Below are 20,844 nucleotides of genomic sequence, written 5' to 3' on the forward strand. Positions count from 1 at the left end.
GCCAAATGCTTCTCCAATATCGGTGGAAGATCTTGAAGGTGATTTGGCAACGAGAAAGAGTTGCTGAGCAGTGCAGGTGTGCCGAGAGAGTGTGGATTCCTAAAGAGGAAAACTCAAAAAACATCAACCAGTTTCGAACCATCTCTCTATTGAGTGTTGAAGGGAAGGTGTTTTTCAGCATCGTCTCACGAAGACTGATAGAGTTTCTCCTCAAGAACAATTATATCGACCCTTCAGTGCAGAAGGGGGGATTCTTGGAGCTCCCGGCTGCTTGGAACATACTGGAGTAGTTACACAACTCATCAAAGAGGCCCATAAGAACAGAGGGGACTTAGTTGTCTTGTGGTTGGACCTGGCAAATGCTTATTGGTCCATACCGCACTAGCTGTTCAAGCTTGCTCTACACCACCATCTTGCTCCTAGTAAGATCAAGGACCTAATTCTGAATTACTACAATAATTTAAGGAGGCGGGTCACATCTGAGTCAGAAACATCAAACTGGCATCGCATTGGGAAAGGAATAATAACAGGCTGCACCATCTCAGTTTTCTTTTTGCTTATGCTATAAACATGGTGGTCAAGTCAGCCGAAGTGAAATGCAGAAGGCCCTTAACTAAATCAGTTGTGCGACAGCCCCCTATTAGAGCGTATATGCATGACTTTACCATCACAATGACAACGGTCCCAGGGAGCAGGTGGATCCTACAAGGACTTGAGAGACTCATTGCCTTGGCTAGGATGAGTTAAACCCTCCATGTCTAGGCCCATGGTGCTGAAGAAGGGGAAAGTGGTAGACAAGTTCCATTTTTCCATCTCAGGAAGTGTCATCCCCACCATCACGGAGCAACCTGTCAAGAGTTTGGGGAAGCTCTTTGACTCCAGCCTAAAAGACTCTGCAGCCATCCAGAAGTCTAAAAAAGAACTTGGGGTTTGGCTTACAAAGGTTGACAAAGCCGGCCTGCCTGGTAGATTCAAAGCCTGGATAAATCAGCACTCAATTCTGCCTCGAGTTTTGTGGCCTCTGCTAATCTATGCAGTCCCAATGTCAACAGTTGAGTCCCTAGTCCTAGAAAGCAAGATCAGTGGCTTTCTTCGAAAATGGCTGGGGCTTCCATGCAGTCTTACCAGTGCTGCACTGTATGGGATGAGTAACACCTTGCAGCTGCCATTCAGTGGCTTCACAGAAAAATTCATGGTCGTACGCACCAGAGAAGCCCTACAGTACAGGAACTCTAGAGACTGCAAGGTGTCATCAGCCTGCATTGAGGTGAGGACAGGCATGAAATGCAATGCTGGGAAAGCAGTGGAGATGGCAGAGTCACGCCTGAGACAAAAGGCTCTGGTGGGCACTGTGGCGACAGGCAGAGAGGGCTTGGGCTATTTTCCAAAGACCTTAGTTAGCCAGGTCCACGGCAAGGAAAGACACCACCTACTCCAGGAAGAGGTTTGAGCAGGTGTGGAGGAAGAGAGAGTGAGCAGGGTGGAAGGACTCCAGCAGCAGGGAGCATGGACTAGGTGGTAGAATACACTTCAGTGTAGGATAACCTGGGCGAACATCTTGCAGGCGGATTTCCAGCGAGTCCCTTTCCTGGTACAAGCTGTCTACGATGTACTGCAAAACCATCAAACCTCCATGTTGGGGGGGGGGGGGGGGGGGGGGGGGTTACACCTTCCTGCCTTCTTTGCTCTGGAAGAGGCTCTTTAGAACACCTCCTTAGCAGCTGCCCCAAGGCTCTGGCTGATGGTCGCTATCGTTGGCGCCATGACCAGGTGCTTAAGGCAATTGCTGAGAGCTAAGCCTCCGCCATCAGCACCAGCAAGAATCATCATGCTCCAAAGGCGGCAGTCCACTTCATTAAAGCTGGAGAAAAACCCCGGACCCTCTCACAATTACCAACAGGCCTCCTTCACAAAGCCTCAGACAGGCAGCTGGAGGTCGACCTGAAAAAACAGCTGAGGTTCCCTCATCACGTCGCAACAACATGTCTTCGCCCAGACATTATAGTTATCTCAGAAGCCTCAAGACAGGTAATCATTCTGGAGCTTACAGTGCCTTGGGAAGAGCATATTAAAGAAGCCAATGAGAGGAAGCGTGCCAAGTACCAGGAGCTAGTGGAGGAGTTCAGGGAGAGAGGCTGGAGAACTTTCTATGAGCCCATGGAAGTAGGATGTAGAGGCTTTGCAGGGCGTTCGCTTTACAAAGTCCTCAGTCGTTTGGGCATTACAGGGATGGCAAAGAAAAGGGCTATCCAATCCACAAGCGAAGCCGCAGAGAAGGCCACAAGGTGGCTGTGGATTAAGAGGGCAGATCTGTGGACTGCTACTGGGACGCAAGTCGGGACTTGATCGACCCCGGCTGGGTCACCTGGGTGAGAGTGTATGATGTTGAGAGACCCAAAACACCCAATGATCCCAGAATACATCACTGAGGATGTGTCCCAAATGAATCTATGAGATGTTTCTTGCATAAATAATTATTATTATCACAATAGTTTGGTTTACATTAAACACTAAAGAAAACTGTTTAATTTATTGATGATGATAATAATATTATTATTAATAATAATAATAATAATAATAATTATTATTATTATTATTATTAATGCTTTTCATTATTTTTTTTACAATATATAACTATTTATTATTATTATTATTATTATTATTATTATTATTATTATTATTATCATCATCTCATTAAATTAAAATGTTTTCTTTAAAGTTTAATCTAAACCAAGCTATTGTGATTAATAATGTGTAGTTGAGTGATATTACAGCTGATGTCTTTGTACCAGCATCAAAAGACTGACACACTGTGTTATAAATCATGTCAAGAACTATCAAAACTGATTTGTCAATGATTAACTGATGGTGGATTTAATCTTATGAGCAGAATAAACAATGACTCCCTAAATCACTCTGTATTTACCAATTTTCTAAATCAAATTATAACCAGAATCAACATGCCAGTATTTATTAAGCTCTAGCACTGATCTAACAGGAAGAAAAACAAATTGACATAGCACATTTTTACAGTCTTGGCCATTAACCACTAATGGTGCTTTCAAAGTAACATCTTTCAATTTAAACATATCGTTCATTCATAATTAATGTGATAATGAAGATCTATTGAACCAGAAGAGTAAATGGCTGCTGTGTTTGTGTCATTACTGCACACATGACTGAGCATTTGGGTCACAGGAGACAAAGCCATCAGAGACAAAGACCACTAGCTTTGATATCACAACCGCTAATGTCAGTCTTATAAACGGCATAATATGCATTAAGATATCCTTCAAGGCTTAGCAGATTACACTGACTGAAAGTGCTTCATATAACAAACAAACACCCATACAAGTGGAATGCAAACAATCTGTTAAACAGATCTGTCACCAGCTGTCACCATTCATGACCAGTCAACGGGATCATGACCGTGTCTGCCAGCCATTTCAGAAAATGTTACGCAAGACACTGTGGTGCATCCAGAATGATGTTTGACATTGACTCCAGGTGAGTTCAGGACATCCATTCTCTCAAAAGACAGGACACAATATTATGCAATTAAGCCCCTATCCTACAATCTCCTCTAGTGTTACTGAAGCATATCAAACTTAAAGTACCCCTATTATGCTCTTTCACACATTGCTTTTCGTGCAATACTCTTTATCTGGGGACAATTCTTTGCCTACAGCTTACACACTGCATGGCTTTACTATAGGAAGAATTGCTTACAACTCTGTGTGGCTCACAAACTACATTTCACAACTAAATGCATGTGAGAACCAATAAAAAAAATGCAAGATCACATTTCGGGATCACATAGGGATTGGAAATGGTACCCTGTTCTGGTAGGCTACAGCTCAGACAAAACATCAAAAAGACATTGGTACACCTGACTAAGTTTTTACAAACTTTCCCTCATTTCTTGACTCCAAAAAAACGGAAGCAGCCTCTCAAAACCGAATTCTTTCCTGATATTGTGGTCCTCCCCGAACTCCTTGTTTGCGTGGGTTTCCTCCTGGTGCTCCGGTTTCCCCCACAAGTCCGAAGAAAAGTAAGCTAAATTGGTCGTAGTGTATGTGTGTGTGAATAGAAGTGTATGGATGTTTCCCAGTGATGGGTTGCAGCTGGAAGGAAGCATCCGCTGCATAAAATATATGCTGGATAAGTTGGTGATTCATTCCGCTGTGGCGACCCCAGATTAATAAAGGGACTAAGCCGAAAAGAAAAAGAATGAATGAATGAATGAATGAATGAATGAATGAATGAATGAACGAACAAGTCCCTGAAAACCTGTTGGCAAGTGAAAATTGGGACTAATCATTCAGTGTTAACTTGGCACAAAGCTACTGTCTCCTAAAAAAAATAACCGATTCTGAACTGCGGAAATGAGTCATTACAAATTCCAGTTTTCATTTACACAACTAATCTACAAAAATATAACATATTTGCTAGATTCTCACCTATTGTCATCTTTGACAAATCCTCTAAAACTTCAGATGATTTATGTTGTCAAGATTATGTAGAGAAACGGCATTTATCTTTGAGGAAAAACATTTATTCTTTATAACATCTTCACAAAATGTCCTATTTTACAGACAGTATGTTGCATCTCAACTGCATTGTCTATCTTGAATCATTTGTGTTGACAAAGTCAAAGAAAGTCAGGTCAAGTCATCTTTATTTCTATAGTGCTTTTTTTAATGTAGAATGTCAAATCCACTTTACATAGATGAACAGAAAAAAGGATAAAAAGCCATAAATACAGATTTCAGATTTATTTATGCAATACTTTCAATTATGTTTATGTGCAACTTAGGCTCATTCTAAAAACGTAGCCCTTTACACATTTCTGGAGGTCACGAATTATGTAGCCAATTTTTAAAACGAATGCTACGGGGCGGTATGATGCCAATTCTTTTCGCGCTTACCAGCTGACCTCTTCCCTCCGTGTGGACGGCTTTCCCACTGTTACCAGTTTGTCCAGTAGCTCACCATGTCTGTCGGCGAACTTAAGACACAAAAAGGAGTTGACCATGACGACGTAGTTCGAGTCGAGACAAACACAGAAGCCAAAAAAATAAAGTAAACAAGTAAATAACAGGGTGATAATGTGGTAAAATCTGAAAATGTGGTAAAATCAGGCAAGGGCTTTTCTTTTTCTGGATTGCTTTTAAAAACTGTCAGTTGGGTTTAGGGAAGTGGGTGAGAGGGTCAATCTGTGCTTTTGAAAACACTATTGGTTGGGTTAAGGGAAGGAGGAGAGTGGGTCAGTCGGTCAGTCATTCAGTCAGTCGACAGCAGCCTCTGGTGGATTTACGTGAAAACAGCAGACGTGAATGACACTCACGAGAGAAATTTGAGATCTCAAAAAGCGTACACAGCGGTCTTTGGTGGATTTGCGAAAACAAAAACTGCAAAAAAAAAAAAAAAAAAAAAAACATACCTCCTGGGAAGCATCTGGCGCTCTCCAGAAATGTATATAGAGGTACGTTTTCAGAATGGGTTGACAATGTGGCACTAAAAGCAGAAATAGCCCCTATCTGGAACCTTTAGTTAGTGTTGTCTAGAACTGCCAATCAGTGAAGCAAGCTCAAAAAAAGAAGGAAATTCTCTGTGATTTAAATGTATATTATCAGAAAACAGTAGTGTTTTTTTTACTTGGATACAAGAAATCCTCCAAGACAAAATTAGTAATCTTTAAAAAAAATATTAATGGGGCACATTAAAAGGGGCTTTGGATTGTCTCTGTCTTGGTAATCACTACTAAAGGGAAACTCAGCAACTACAGAAACATGACCCAGCCAAATTCCTCTCCTTTTGCAGCACACATCTCTCTTTGGGGATTTTTGCAAGGAATAAAAATCTTGAGGTAAAAATGCTTTGTAGAGTCATCATATTGTAAAACAAATATTTAATAGTAGGTTTACACTACTTACACTACACTGTTTCCCTCGGGAATAAACATTTCCATCCTTCAAGGTGATTCAAACTTTATCTCATTTCACTGATAAGCCACTAAACTGCTAAGAGAATGACAGAAAATACCCTAGAAACACTTCAGAAACAAGTAAAGACACAACTCGTTACAGGAGGAGACTGGCATTGGCTTTCCTAAGTGAAATCCTGCCCTGACAAATATAAGCCCCAGAGCTTAAGGTAGAGCCAGGCATGATCCGACACACTCAGCACAACCAAGCTGAAGGATTCTGCCAGCCAGAGGCAAAATGGTGCTGGAATTCAAAAGATAATATCCTACATTTCAGACACTTAACCAGTGATTTTTTTACCTCTCAATTAGATCTACTATTTAAAACCTGCTTTTAATGATGCAATCCTGATGGTAACCAATGCATATTTTGAGTATAAAGATGTGCATTTGCAATGAACACATCAATTACTAAGAAAGTAAAGACTAATATGGCAAGTTCACACCCTTCAAAGGTGTTCAAATGAGTCTTTCACAGCCATCTGAATAGGTTCCAAGACAGCCCTTATTATTGTTAGTCACAGCTAAGAAGTTTTCCTTGTTACAAGGAAATGACCATTGTAGGTAAGGAGATATGCCAACAGATTACACAGATTTGACCAATCAGACCAAAAGAAACTTCTGCAGGACTCATGTTGTCTTAAATGTTACATTAGGTATGCAAATACATATCAATGATGCCTAATTCTAAAAAAAATCCTCAGACAATCCACAGCATAAAAAAAACAAATGACAAAGTAATCGGTGGTTCATTCCACAAATAAAAGATATTGAGTGAGTGAGTGAGGCAGTTTCCTGACCGTTATGTGAAATTCATCAACATCTAAACTGAAATATTAAAGCAAGGTTGCCCAAACTTTTTCTTATAAAGGGCCAAAAACCAAACTTAATTGAGGGGGTGGGCCGAAGTTAAATATACCAAACTATTACATTAAGGATGCCATGGTAATTTCCTAATTTGTTAATATTGAAAAATAAATTGAAAAAAAAATACTTCAATTATATTATTTATTATACTTTTTTTTTTTTTTTACATTTTATAAGGAATTATACTACAACCAAACTTAATAAGCTGTATCCTTCTATCTCTCCTTTGTGTGATAGATGCAAAGGCCAAGTCGGGACCTATGGTCATACATTCTGGTCCTGTCCAGAAGTATCTGAATTTTGGGAAAGTATCTTCAAACTTTATTCCCAGGCTTTTGAAATGGACAATAAATGAATGTGGAATTAGAATTGTTTGGATGTTCAGACCTGGCTCTAACTTGGCCTAAACATCAACAACTCTCCCTTATGTTTGGCATGGGGCTGACCAAGAGAGTGATTCTGAGGCCCCGTTTACACTAGTACGTTTTAGTTTAGCTAAGTGTTAAACCCAGCGTTTCTGAACAACTCTCCGTCCACATTACACCGCTGGAAACGCACATCACGTGACCACACACACACTCTCTGGCATGCACTACAGCGTGCTTCGAGCACATACCCATATGATACGAGAGCTGTGCACGTCGGACTGTTCAAGGATCTACCGCTGGATCTAATCTCACTATATTTATTAAATGTGATATTTAATTCATCTTGTTGTCTCCATCTAACAACATATTCCTCGACTTTGGTCTTTTGAATCTATTACTTGTTCTTAGGTAACGTGTTCTGACTGAGCGCAAAGATAAATTAGGATAATAATATATTCATTAATGTAACTGCGTACACTGGTTCTGCACATCTGGCTGATTGCTTGCCTTTATTTCCTCTATTGTATAAACTTACTGTACGTTATACTTTTATGATGGTCATTATTGATTATTAAAACTGATATTTAAAGAAAGAGAGTGTATATTTCGTATTTTCAATGAAAATGAAAGGAGGCAGTAATGTTAGAGGCTTCGTTTTGTTATAAATATGCATGAAGATGACGGTCATATTATGCAGCTACACGACGCCTCAACATTTTGATGTCTGTTAAGTTGCTAATATAGAAATGAAAATAAGTTCCTCACATCATGTTTTCATTTTATTGTTAAGATAGTGAAACAATATAGGCAGGGTGATGTGAATGACTTTATAAAGTACACACTCAGGAGTCTGTTTTCCATATCAAACGTGCAAAGTCTAACCTTAACAAGGAGAGGATGTAAGACTGAACTGTGTGGAGGCTGCTTAATATTGAGGAAAAAAGCTCCAATCAAATAGACGATTGTCTGCAGCCCCGCCTCCGATTTCAGATGTCTCCGTTTTCCCTCATCCACACTGACACAGAGCAGCAGCGCTTTAGAATGAAAACGGCCTCTCGAGCGTTTTCAAAACGCTCCGTTTTTGGGGCTCTAAAACTCCGGCGTAGTGTGGACACATGGCGCAACCGTAGCAAAACTAATGCGTTTTAAAACGAAAACGCATTAGTGTAAATGGGGCCTGAGTGGAAATCCACGACACCTCCAAGGTTTTTTTTAAATGGTTAGCTGAAATGGTTTCTGCCCTCAAGCTGGAAAGGTTACGGTTCTCTAGATTCGGCAAACACAAATGTGATAAATTATAGGGCCCCTTCCTTAGATGTAAATGTTAATAATGTCTCGGTAATCATTTGTTTTTCTGTGATAATTTTTTCTCCTTTTTCTCATTCAATTTTGTTTCTTATTGCGTTAATCTAGCTGAGATTTTTTTGATGGTGGTGCATAATTGCTGTTTTGTTTAGATTTTTGGTGCATGTTCTAGTTGGTATCAGGTAATAACACGAAGATAATTTTGTTACCATACATACATGATGATGTACTCTATTGGGCCTTATGTTTTCTAAAAACTTCTAATAATGAAGTTTAAAAAAAGGTTTCAGATAGAGAGAAAAAGTGTGTCTCTTACACAGGGTTTCTGCAAGTTTCATGAAGTCAAATTTAAGATTTTTTAAGACCATCATCAATAAATTTAAGACTTATACGAGGATAAACTCTATAAGGACTTTTTTTCTAATGAAAAAGGAAAAGGTTTTTACTATCCTCAAAGAAAGTCTAGTTTACTTATTTCTTAGTCACATATTTTTAATACCTGTATGATTCAAAACAAGCAAACGCTGGTTTCATAAATGCAGTTTTTTTTAATACAAAACTAAGTCTCTATAAGTCAGTGTCCTCACCATAAATAAATAACTTTTAAACAAATGTTATTGTAAGGAAGATAATTAAACCATATTGGTAAGTAGAGCTAAAAGTTCTATTGAGATGGATTGTTGGTTATTGGATTATTTCGGCCCGGACGAGTAGCTTTTCATGGACAGGAAAATTAAGACCTGTTGAAAATGATCTAAGACCTACAACACAATATGTTGGTAAATTAAAGACTTTTTAAAGGTCTAAAATTTTGTTTTACATTTTAAAACTTTTTAAAACCCAGCAGAAACCCTGCCTACAGGGAGTTTGTCAAGCCCACTCACTCATAAGTACACACAGAAATGCAAAATGAACAATACAAAAAGGCTCAGTTTTAAACAGCAGTATATCAGTTTGCGGGAGCTCTTTTTGTGGTCAAAGACACACCTTTATACAGAGCACAGAGGAAGTCCTTTTTGTGGACTATGTCTCCACACAGACGGTTTCCTGTGTGGCAAACTACCGCATGCGTTAATGGTGAGGGACTGCTGAACTCGACTCAACCTTGCTGCATTTTCCTTCAAACATTTTGATCTCACAGAGAAAAAAAACCCTCCTCATCCAAAGAAAACACTGACAAAGCTGATAGAGCAGTTTCCTCTTCTAATGAAGGTCAGAGTGAGTATTATTAGCCTGGACTGCACAAAGCCCTCATGTATCAAATAATGCGTAGGAAAAACATTGTTCTACAGCTGTACAGAAGCACAGCATCTAGAGGCCTTTTACAATGCTCTTACTGAAAATAAAAATAGGGGTAGAACATTTTCTGCCAAATGTCACACAAACGTCTGAACGATTAATTATAGGGGCATTTTAAGTTTGCTTCACACTTAATAACAGATAGCACATTTTAAGATGGGGGCTAATTATCTGATTTCAGAAAAGCTGTGACTGATTTAAAATATATATTTTTATAACTCTAGACTGCTAGTACAGACGAATCACTTTGCTTTATAATGCTTCAGGAGCTAAGGGTATTAATTTACTTGTATATTTTATTTATTTTTGACTCTCAACATGATGTTAACCATTGATTTTCATTGTATGTTCTACTGAAAACAAAAGTCACCTACTGTACATCTGGAATTGATCGGGGATGGGTAATTAACATCACATTTTTGTTTATGGATGTACTTTCCATTAAAAGCTTTCCAATATTGTCAATGTTGCATGATGAACAGACCAAAATGTATAAGTTATTCACTGAAAAATGAATGAACTCTCAGCACTAAAGGCATCAATGATTAACGTTCAGTCTGCTTCCCCGCTAACAAACACTGCCAATCAATTTGCATATAAATAACATGCAGCGTTCTCAGAAAAATTATAAATAATTTCTAAGTAAGTTCAAGAACTGCATAACAAGGAAAGAATGCGATACAACATATTCATTGGTGAAAACCCAACACTCAACAGACCTTTCATTAACCATTAACAGAGGATGTGCACTGACTGAGTGACTCAAACCCTGTCCATACATTCGACACATTCGATTCCATCATTAGACATGCTTTCATATGAAAACACACCTCAACAATTCAAATTAGACAGAAGACAAAACAGATGATGTCGCAATAGATATTTGCCTGAAATACAACAGCTCCACCACACTCCAGAGTAGGGCTGCACGATATTGGAAAAATCTGACATTGCGATATTTTCTTTTACTGCGATATACATTGCGATATAAATAAAATTTCACTAGATGACTTAAATATCTCTATTTGGAAAGATTACATTCATTTAGATTGATTGGGATTATCAAGTCTTTTTTATGCAGTTTATCTATAATAAATTACTAGCAAAATAAACAGTAATCTGTGGTTTTCTGGGGAGTGTACCAGTAATTAAGCACAGAAATTAAACAATCAAATGCAAAAATATCATGGTCATCATTGTATTAATAATTTAAAAAGGATATATTCAATAATATTTTTGGATCTTTAATAAATAATCTAATCCTGCAATGTGACTATTGTAGATACACACATTGCGATATCGATGCTCAAACGATATATTCAGCCCTACTCCAGAGTGGAATTAAGCTGCTTTTATCTTAACTAAATCAGTTAAACCTGCCCCCTATATGGTACATGTAAACAAAATGAACATTGAATGGTCACTTCACATGTTTTTGGCCAGAATAAACCCCAATATGGGTCATGTTTTTTCAAATCAAACATCTGGCTAAGTTTTCCTTAAACTGCGTTCCACCAATCACATGAGAGAGGACATTTCAACAGAGATTATGGTTCAAACAGATTACAGATCCAGTCCTAAACCCAGCTGGTGTTTAAGTGGCCACCATGTCTCACTTGCATTCGCTGCTGGCTATTTTGGGAATGTTTACTGAGGATTATTAAAACCCGATGTGGCCTTTTTGATTACTGAGAAGTGAGTATTTAAACTGAATCACACACACAGATTGTACAGGTATCTTTATGGGGACTTGCTATAGATGTAATGATGTTTATATTCTACAGACTCTATAATATATCCTGCTACTAGTGCTGCATGATATTGGAAAAATCGACATTGTGATATTTTGTTTTGCTGTGATATAGTATATTGCGGTATGAATGATGATTTTAATAGCTCTATTCGCAAAGATTTTATTCATTTAGATTGACTGGGCTGATAAACTGTAATTCTATGCAGTGTATCTGCATAAAATACAGACAGAGCAAAAATAAAAGTCAAATAAACAGTAAACAGAGTCCAATAGTATTTAAATAAAGAAAATGAACAATCAAGCATAAAAGAGCATATTCATTATGGTTTAAATAAGTGTATGCACTAATACAAAAATATTTAATAAAATTTTTTATCTTTTAATCTTTAATCAATAATCTAAAACTAATAATCTAATCCAATACATTGCGTCATACATATTGATGCTTAGACAATATATTGTTCAGCCCTAACATCTACCCTTAAACTTAACCCGCACAGGAAACATTCTGAATTTTTACATTTTCAGAATACTTAATTCTGTGAGATTGAGTCGTTTTCCTAATGGAGACCAAACAAATGTCCCTAAAAGATACAAACTTACTAGTGTTCTTTATTTTCTGGGGACCAAATGTCCCCACGAGTATAGCAATACAAGTATACACTCACACAAAACCACACTCATGTAAGCATTAAACATATTATGAAGCAACCATAAAAAAATGCAATGCTGAAGTAATTCCTAGAGTAGTGGTTTCTGAATGGCTTTCTGAAGACACTGGTTTGTGTTCAGCATCACAAAAAGACCATTGAGGACCACTACTGAAAATGAAACAAAAGCAAACACTGGATGAGATCCAAATAACACAACAGGAATCTGACACACTGGTGCACTAAGGAAACTCCAACCCTTATTTCTTTTGAAACACGCCTGCAAAAAAGATTAATATATATGCTGCAATTAAAAAAAAAAAAGGTAAAAACAAACTTCTTACTCCTTGATTTTTGTTTTGCTTTGAGAAAAAAATTCATATGCTCAAGAAAATTAACTTGAGCGGTTTTCTTTTTTTAAATATGAAAGGTTGGCTATGTGATTGTAGAGGAGGCTGTAATTTTGTTCATCCACATGAAAGAATTACGTGACAAAGACACACCCACTGATGATGTCATGTTATTATGTACACACAGAGCCGTAAATCAGCAGAAACACCTGTAATCTCAGTCTGTCTGCAGACTACAAATGACAGGGAGCGTCTCTGAGGGCTTATCTCTGAGAATGATAGTGTTGGAGGAAGTAGTTTTAAAGTGATATCATTTGAATTTGCTGGCGAAGAAATAAGAAGTTTAGGAAGCATTGCATTAGCTGGTTACTCGTAAAGGGATAGTAACTTCAAAAACTTTCCAAATCCACAAGCCTTTATTTTAATGTTTATGTTCTGAACACAAGTAAAGATAATCTGAATCAAACTAAGAGACTTCAGTCTCTCCATTGAAAGTTTTCTTTCCCCTGAAACTTTTCTGAGATGCTTCATTAAAAGAAAAAAACAAACAAACAAATAAAACCATACTCATATATTCATTAAGAACTTTAAACAAAGCCTTTTGAAGAGAATTTATAAAATGAACAAATTGAAATGTACATATGTGATCCTTGACAACAAAATCTTTGTTTGTGTTTATTTTTGGCATCAGGAAATGGATTAAGTTCACAGTAATCATTAGCAGTAGTTTTTGAACTTAAATGGTTTGTTGCAATCAGTTTCCTCAACTTTTTTGGGTTTTACAGTGTGTAAATACATCAAAACTCAATTATTTATTAGTGATATGCATTGTTAACCACTTTAGATGAATCTAAAGATGATTTTCTTTGTATTTAGATGATCTTTTAATGCCTCAGATTCAAGATTTTCAAACATTTGTGTCCAGAACAAATATAGTTCTGTACATTATCAATAAAAAGCTTATTCATACAGCTTTTAGGATATGTATACATTTCAATAAAATAAAAAAAGTTAAACTTAAATTAATTCAGTTTATAAAGTTGTTAGTAATTCATATAAATTCATTTTTGAATTTTTTCTTTTTATTCTAAATGTTTTAAAGCATTAGAGATTTGGGTGAAAAACAATTATGAATGAAATTTGAGAAAGATATCTCTCAAATTTGATTCAAAATCTCTTCATTTGCATTCAAAAGATAAAGTTTATTTGTGTGGAATGGCATGAAGATAAGTAGAATTTAAATTCTTTCTTTATTTTAAGTTAAGCATTGACAGTTTACCTGGTAGTATGTTATTGACAGCTGTGGCAATGTTGATGTCTTGCAGGTGGTCGAGAGTCTCGGTGTGGAAGAGTCGGAGGGTTGAGCCGGTGCTGAAGGATATCCAGATCCCCACTCCAGCCACCACCATGTGGGACACGATCATTCCTTCCTCCTGATGGGCTTCAAACTGACGCTGTCAACACATGCACACGTGCAAATATTCAAGCCTCTACACTACTTTCATTTACCAGATACTGGCTGGTGTAGCCTTAAAAAAAACACAGGTCTGACTTTGCATGGCTTACTTTCTGGAAAAGTCAAGCACAGTGAACTGAGGAATGAGGTAACCCCCCCAAAAAAAACCAAGAAGGAAAAAGAGACTCAGATCTGACCCACTTCACTCGCCTAAGGAGTGGAGGAGATTTAAATTTTGATATACTACAGCTTGACGTCTTTACTGAAGCAAATAAAATAACACAGGATTGTGATGGGAAACAGCATTTGACAAATGAGTGTCCCACAAGAACATCAGAACCACAACATTATTAGACAGTCTGGCTCTAGAATTTGTGAATTTTAGCTCATAAAAATGATCAGAAATGACCCATTTGCTAAACTGATCTGCATCTCTCTCAAGTGTACAATCAAATATTCGTCCTTTACACTCTCTGGTTTAACAGTCAGCAGAGCTGTTGAAAGGTAATGAGCTTAGTGAAGCTGGCTGGATAACAGGTCAGTATGTCAGTGTCTGTGTGTAGGACAGAGAACACATGGCTTTAATATTCTAAGATCTCGGCAGGCCGTTGTGCTGTGACAGAGAGTGAAGAAACAGAGTTTACTCTCTCTTTTATTGTACATTAGATAGCTGTTAGATCAACAATATTCTTAAATGAGCCAATAATAGTCAAAAGCCAATTGCCATGCCATATAAACACATAAACAAGAGTATACTGTAGTCTAAAAACAGCATATTGGTGTTTGGGTGTTTGCACTCTGGGTAGAGACAAAAGGTTTTTAGAATGTGTTTTAGTACTAATAAAAAAAACATCAGATTCTGCATGCTCGAGAATCCTCCTGCTATATAAACCTTTGGGAGTGACATCCCCATATAAACACAGGATTCACTTTTGAAAAATATAAATCATAATCTGACACAATGGATAACTAAATTGGCCGTAGTGTATGAGTCTGTGTGTGAAGTGTGTCGAGTGCGTGTATGGGTGTTTCCCAACACTGGGTCGCGGCTGAAAAGGCATCTACTGCGTAAAAAATATGCTGGAATAGTTGGTGATTCATTCTGCTGTGTGGACCTCTGATAAATAAGAGATTAAGCCGAAGGAGAATAAATGAATTAATATTCATTAATATTCAAATATTAATATTTTACCACTGTTTTCAAAATCATCCCAAAAACATTTTGAAATTGAACTTCACATTTTAAAAAAATGTTTTAACGACTCATTTTATGCACACATTTTAATAAGATTATGTTTTTATCTTATCCATTGTGTCAGATTATGATTAATATTTTTCAATCGTGAATCCTGTTTTCACATGGGTCACTCCCAAAGTTTAATATAACAGGAGGATTCTCGAATATGTGTAAAATGTGTCATTAAAACATTTTTTTAAAATATCAAGTTCAACTTCAAAATGTTTTTGTGATGATTTTGAAAACATTTGTAAAAGTAATGAACAGTAAATCTACTATTAATGTTATGGTGGTGCATACCTTCCTGATATTAATTTGTATTCATTCATTCATTCATTCATTCATTCATTCATTCATTCATTCATTCATTCATTCATTTTCCTTCAGCTTAGTCCTTCATTTATTAGGGAATCACCACAGTGGAATGAACTGCCAACTATTCCAGCATATGTTTTACAAAGCAGATGCCCTTCCAACCGCAACCCAGTACTGAGAAGCACCCATACACATACACACACACACACACACGCACACACACGCACACACACACACACACACACACACACACACACACACACACACTCATACACACTCATACACACTCATACACTAAGGCCAATTTAGTTAATCCAATTCACCTATAGTGCAGGTCTTTGGATTGTGGGGCAAACCAGAAAACCCAGAGAAAACCCACACTAACATGAGGAGAACATGCAAACGCCACACAAAAATGCCAACTGGTCCAGCCGGGACTCAAACCGGCAACCGTCTTGCTGTGAGGCGACAGTGCTAACCACTGAGCCACCGTGCTGCCAATATTATTAATTAGTAATTAATAATTAGTATATTTTTATTAATTAATTGATTAAATAACTAAATATGTTGTACTATATATGCATTCATACTTTTTTAGCCAAAAATGAATTCTCTTAGACCTTTTTTTACTGTTTTTGAACAAAATCTTGTGGTTTTATTAATGTGATGTATTTTATTAACACAATAATGCAAAAGAAAAAAGTTAGTTTTTCTTTGTGCTGTTGTATATGTATACATACATATATATATACATCTTTTTTTTGTTATTTTCTTCTCTCCACCTCTATCCACTGTCTTTCCGACAGGTTTCATTATGAGCGAACATGTGCATTGAATCAGGTGTCTACACGTGGAAGCTTGCCGCCTTGTTGATGAAGTCCATTAACCGGAAGTGAAAGATCGTTCAGAGAGTCTCTTCTCTCCCGCTTGGGTTGTTTGTTTGTGAAAACTTGTGTTGTATTTGCTTGGCAATATTGTCAAATTTAATGCTGAGTGTTGACTATTATTGAGATCAATGTACGGAGATGCATGTGATGAGGAGGGTGCCTTTTTGTTTGATAATGTTTTCTCATGCTTTGTGGTTAGTAGGCAGGTAAGTGAATGTTGTTTAATTTGCTGTAATTTATGTGCAGGTAAGAGGGTTTAAAACTAAGTTACCTGTTGAGAGTTTTGTTTGTTATTTTGGCTTTACGCCGCTTTACCAAGATTTTTATGTCTCCTTTAAAGTTAAATGTCCAATCAATCTGACTTTACGTTATTTATTTGTTCAATTGTCTTTGTTGTTTTCTTGTGAATGTAAGATGAGACTCCTGGGGTCTTCATTAATTTTAGAGGGGTCCTATTTAACTTACATTTATTTTATTTATTGTTACGGGTCTGGCTTGCTTTTTGGAGGCAAAGTAAATAACGTAACGATTAAAAACGCTGATCAAAACTGGTGTCAATGCAATGAAGTGTTATGTAAGTGCTTTAGTACCTCCACCGTGTTTCTCTGTGTGCTGATAATGAAGATCTGTCCTCCTGATGAAACCCAGATGTGTTCGCCCACCACCAGTAGAGCTTTAACCGGCAACACCCCCAGCTTCAACACACAGGCCCCCGACTCGACCCAGGAGCCGTCTGTGAGGGGGAGAAAACACATGAAGGTGATCTTATTCTGACATATTAATGTTTACAAAGCAGAGAATAGATCATAGCTTGTGAACATCGAGAGAAACAAATTTAGTTGGAAAGAATTCAGGTCAAATGTTACAGCTGAAGTCACACAAAGGAAAGGGTAGATACTACTTCCTGTGATGACAAAACAGTTAAACACCTTTACATTAAAGACAAATGAGGAAGGAAAAAGTGTCTGGGGCAGCTATGCAGTGTTCTAATGTTAAGGTTGTTGTTATTTAAAAATTTGGAGAGGGTAAAAATAAGAACTGTAATAATTAAAACATGTTGATAACATTGTCTATGCCCCACAATAAGCTTTGTTAATTGCGGATAGGCTGCATCTGCTTCTGCCTGTATCATCTCTTACTCCAGTATATTTGAGCAGATCTTTATTCAGCTTGTTTGCCTCAAGAGGCTCTGATTACATAACACCAGCGCCTACACAGTGTTCCAAACTCTCTCTCTCTCTATCTCTTTGCTCTCATTCAAACAGTCAGCAGTGGAGGAAAAGGAGAAGTGCTTAAATGAGGACTTACATTTTAATGCTTAAATGTCAATCTTTACATTGGCCCTGAAGTCTTTCTGTATTCGGTTGACGAAGTAAAATGTAAATTAAGACAGATGATTCAGAATACAAGCCTCCTGATCTGATAATGCTTTCACATGATGACATTTCACTGTGTTAATGTGTTCAAAGGAAATGCAGTATTTATTTTAACCTAACAACCATCTAGAAACCCTAGCAACCTAGTAACAGCTTAGTCACTTAAACTATTTCAAATTCTATTCATCTATTCAAACCATTTCAAGCATTTTACAGGCACTTCAAAATTTTTAGACTAGGCCTTCTCAAGTCAGCATCAAAGTTTGGCTTGTCTAACTTTACGATACAGAAATACTGTATAAATTTGTTCTAAAAATGTTTACTTATTGAGTGAAAAATAAAGTCTTTTTTTTCTTCAATTTAATCCTTTATTGGGCAATTACATTAAAACACTCATAGGAAAAACCCTGGAGTGATACTGGGGGTTATTACAAAACATTCGTAACTTACTTTTGTTAATAAAATAAATAAAATGTAAAACAAAATAATTAAAAAAATTTATGAATAAAAATAGAATAAATAAATAAATAATAATTAAAAAAACATTTAAAAAAATAAAAATAAAATCAACAAATAAATAAATAATAAAATAAATAAATAATAAAATAAAATTTAAATTAAATAAACAAAATAAAAAAATAAAAATAAATAAATAAAAATAAATAATAAAGTAAATAAATATAAATAAAAAATTAAAATCAAACAATAAATAAATAATAAAATAAATAAATAAATACAATAAAATTAAATAAAAAAAATAAATAAATAAATAAAAAATAAAAAAAACAAAACTAATTTTTCATATATGGTTCTTCACCCAAATAAAGTTTAACTGTGTATTCCGTGAACTGAAACCTCTAAATAAATATGATTATTTCAAACATGCTCAAAGTCTTCAGTATAAGTGACATGGTTCATCCCAACAATCATTACCAAGCCCATTACATTCAATCAATCAGATATTAAACAATTTACCAAAAACACTTATTAAATATCAGTGTCTCAGGCAGCATGAAACTGGACAGAGAGCAAAATGGAATAAAAACGTTCCAGAGAGAAAAAACAGCTGTGGAAAGAATTAATGAGAGACTGGGAAAAATATGTTTAAACATCTCACTTTCCTTGAGAACTTTCCAGAGCACTCCCTTTCGGAACGCAGCTCAGATCAGTGGTGATTCTGAATACTGGATTACACTAGTTACCTACTAGCATAAACCATTCTTTGGTTGACAAAGAAAATCTTACTAGTGACTGAAAAAAGTTCCGATTTTATTTATGATGTATGCATGGATTAATTTTCTTAGTACCAGACAAAAAAGTCATCCAACTCAATTAAACCCAAGAAACTCCTTACCATCAGTTCTGGAGTAGATGACCAGAGAACCACTGACCAGACCTGCATACAGACACCCACTCGTGTACACCAAACACGTGACGCTGGACTTATCAGGAGAGAAGAAGTGCTGCAGGCGAACCTTCTTAGAGCGCTGGCTGCTCTTATACACAGATATACTGGAAAAGAAAGCATTGGTTCATCAGATTAGACTCTCTAGGCAAATTAATAAAGGGCATCACATCATCCTAATCATTTAAATCTTATTTGTGCATGGATTTTGAAACATACGCACCTGCCTTCCTCCATTCCCAAACAGACAGTTGGCATATCACAGGCTTTCCGATCCTCAGGTTTCCCTCACCGTTCTCTAGTGGCTCATCCAACGGTACATGCGTCATACAAAGAATACGCGACTCCACATTAAAACACTCTGTAACTTTAGGATTTGAGTTCTGCAGTGCCACAATGGACACCTGACCCATGTGATTGGTGCAACTCGCCACCTGCAAAATAAATATAGATATGATTACATAATTTACTAAACAATACTCAAGCTACTTCTGAACTGCCAAACAAAACTGATCGGCGTACTAAAATCTAAGGCTTTTTTCAGAGAGGAGGTCTCAGATTGATGGGACACACATTGAGTGCTCTTAAAGGAATGTAGCTGGAAATGCTTTATTACCTTCTAGATAGTAATGCAGCATAAAAGCCTTTAATGCAACCTTACACTTCCACAGAAGTGTTTAATGATGCTTTTAGTGTTCAAAAAGCTTTAAAATGATGAAATGCTACTTTAGGTCAAGGATAATTTGGCAACAAACATGAATGTACACACTAAATTGGCAGATATAACGCATAGTAGACTGTAAAAAGCAAATATAACTAATTTAAAATTGTAGTATTTGGTGCTTAGATTGTGTATTGGAGTCTAGACTCACCCACACACATCCGTGACCCATAACAGGCAGATCTGCAGTGCTGTCCGTGTTCACATGAGGCTCGGGGTTGTGAACGGCACACTCCACCTAACACAAATACATTATTTAGATGCCTTTTGTTATTAACCACAGTAACAATAATGAGCCAACATGAAAAAATACTATAGGAATTTATAGTAAAGTGTATTATACTGTATATATTATAGTATTAAGACAATTTGTTAATAAATGCTACTAGTATACTTTCGTTTTAACTACAGTAAACTGTGGTGTACTGTAGTATAATATACCCAATAGACTACAGTATTGGGTAATTTGTTTATATTATTATCACCGCTGCAACTACAGTGCATCTGGAGAGTATTCATAGCGCTTCACTTTTTGTTATAGCCTTATTTCAAAATGGAGTAAATTCATTTATTTCCTCAACATTCAACACTCAATACCCCATAATGACAATGTGAAAAAAAAGATTTTTTGAAATTGTTGCAAATTTATTAAAAATAAAAACGTTAAAGATCACATGTACATAAGTATTCACAGCCTTTGCTCAATACTTTGTTGATGCACCTTTGGCAGCAATTACAGCTTCAAGTCTTTTTGAATATGATGCCACAAGCTTGGCACACCTGTCTTTGGGAATTTTTGCCAATTCCTCTTTGCAGTACCTCTCAAGCTCTATCAGGTCAGATGGGAAGCGACGATGTACAGCCATTTT

The 20,844-nt window shown here is 36.6% G+C and overlaps 1 protein-coding gene across 1 annotated transcript in view; it reads right to left on the reverse strand.

The window, feature by feature from the left end:
* Positions 1–20,844, reverse strand: part of arhgef10 (Rho guanine nucleotide exchange factor (GEF) 10) — an 88,147-nt gene that overhangs the window by 11,945 nt on the left and 55,358 nt on the right. Inside the window, 6 exon segments of the mRNA XM_056476614.1 lie at positions 13,858–14,032; positions 17,064–17,206; positions 19,204–19,361; positions 19,478–19,557; positions 19,560–19,688; positions 20,127–20,213. Of these exon segments, the coding sequence (XP_056332589.1) occupies positions 13,858–14,032; positions 17,064–17,206; positions 19,204–19,361; positions 19,478–19,557; positions 19,560–19,688; positions 20,127–20,213 (772 nt within the window).

This window comes from Danio aesculapii, chromosome 17 (assembly GCF_903798145.1).
Source record: "Danio aesculapii chromosome 17, fDanAes4.1, whole genome shotgun sequence".
In the NCBI taxonomy this organism is placed as follows: Eukaryota; Metazoa; Chordata; class Actinopteri; order Cypriniformes; family Danionidae; genus Danio; species Danio aesculapii.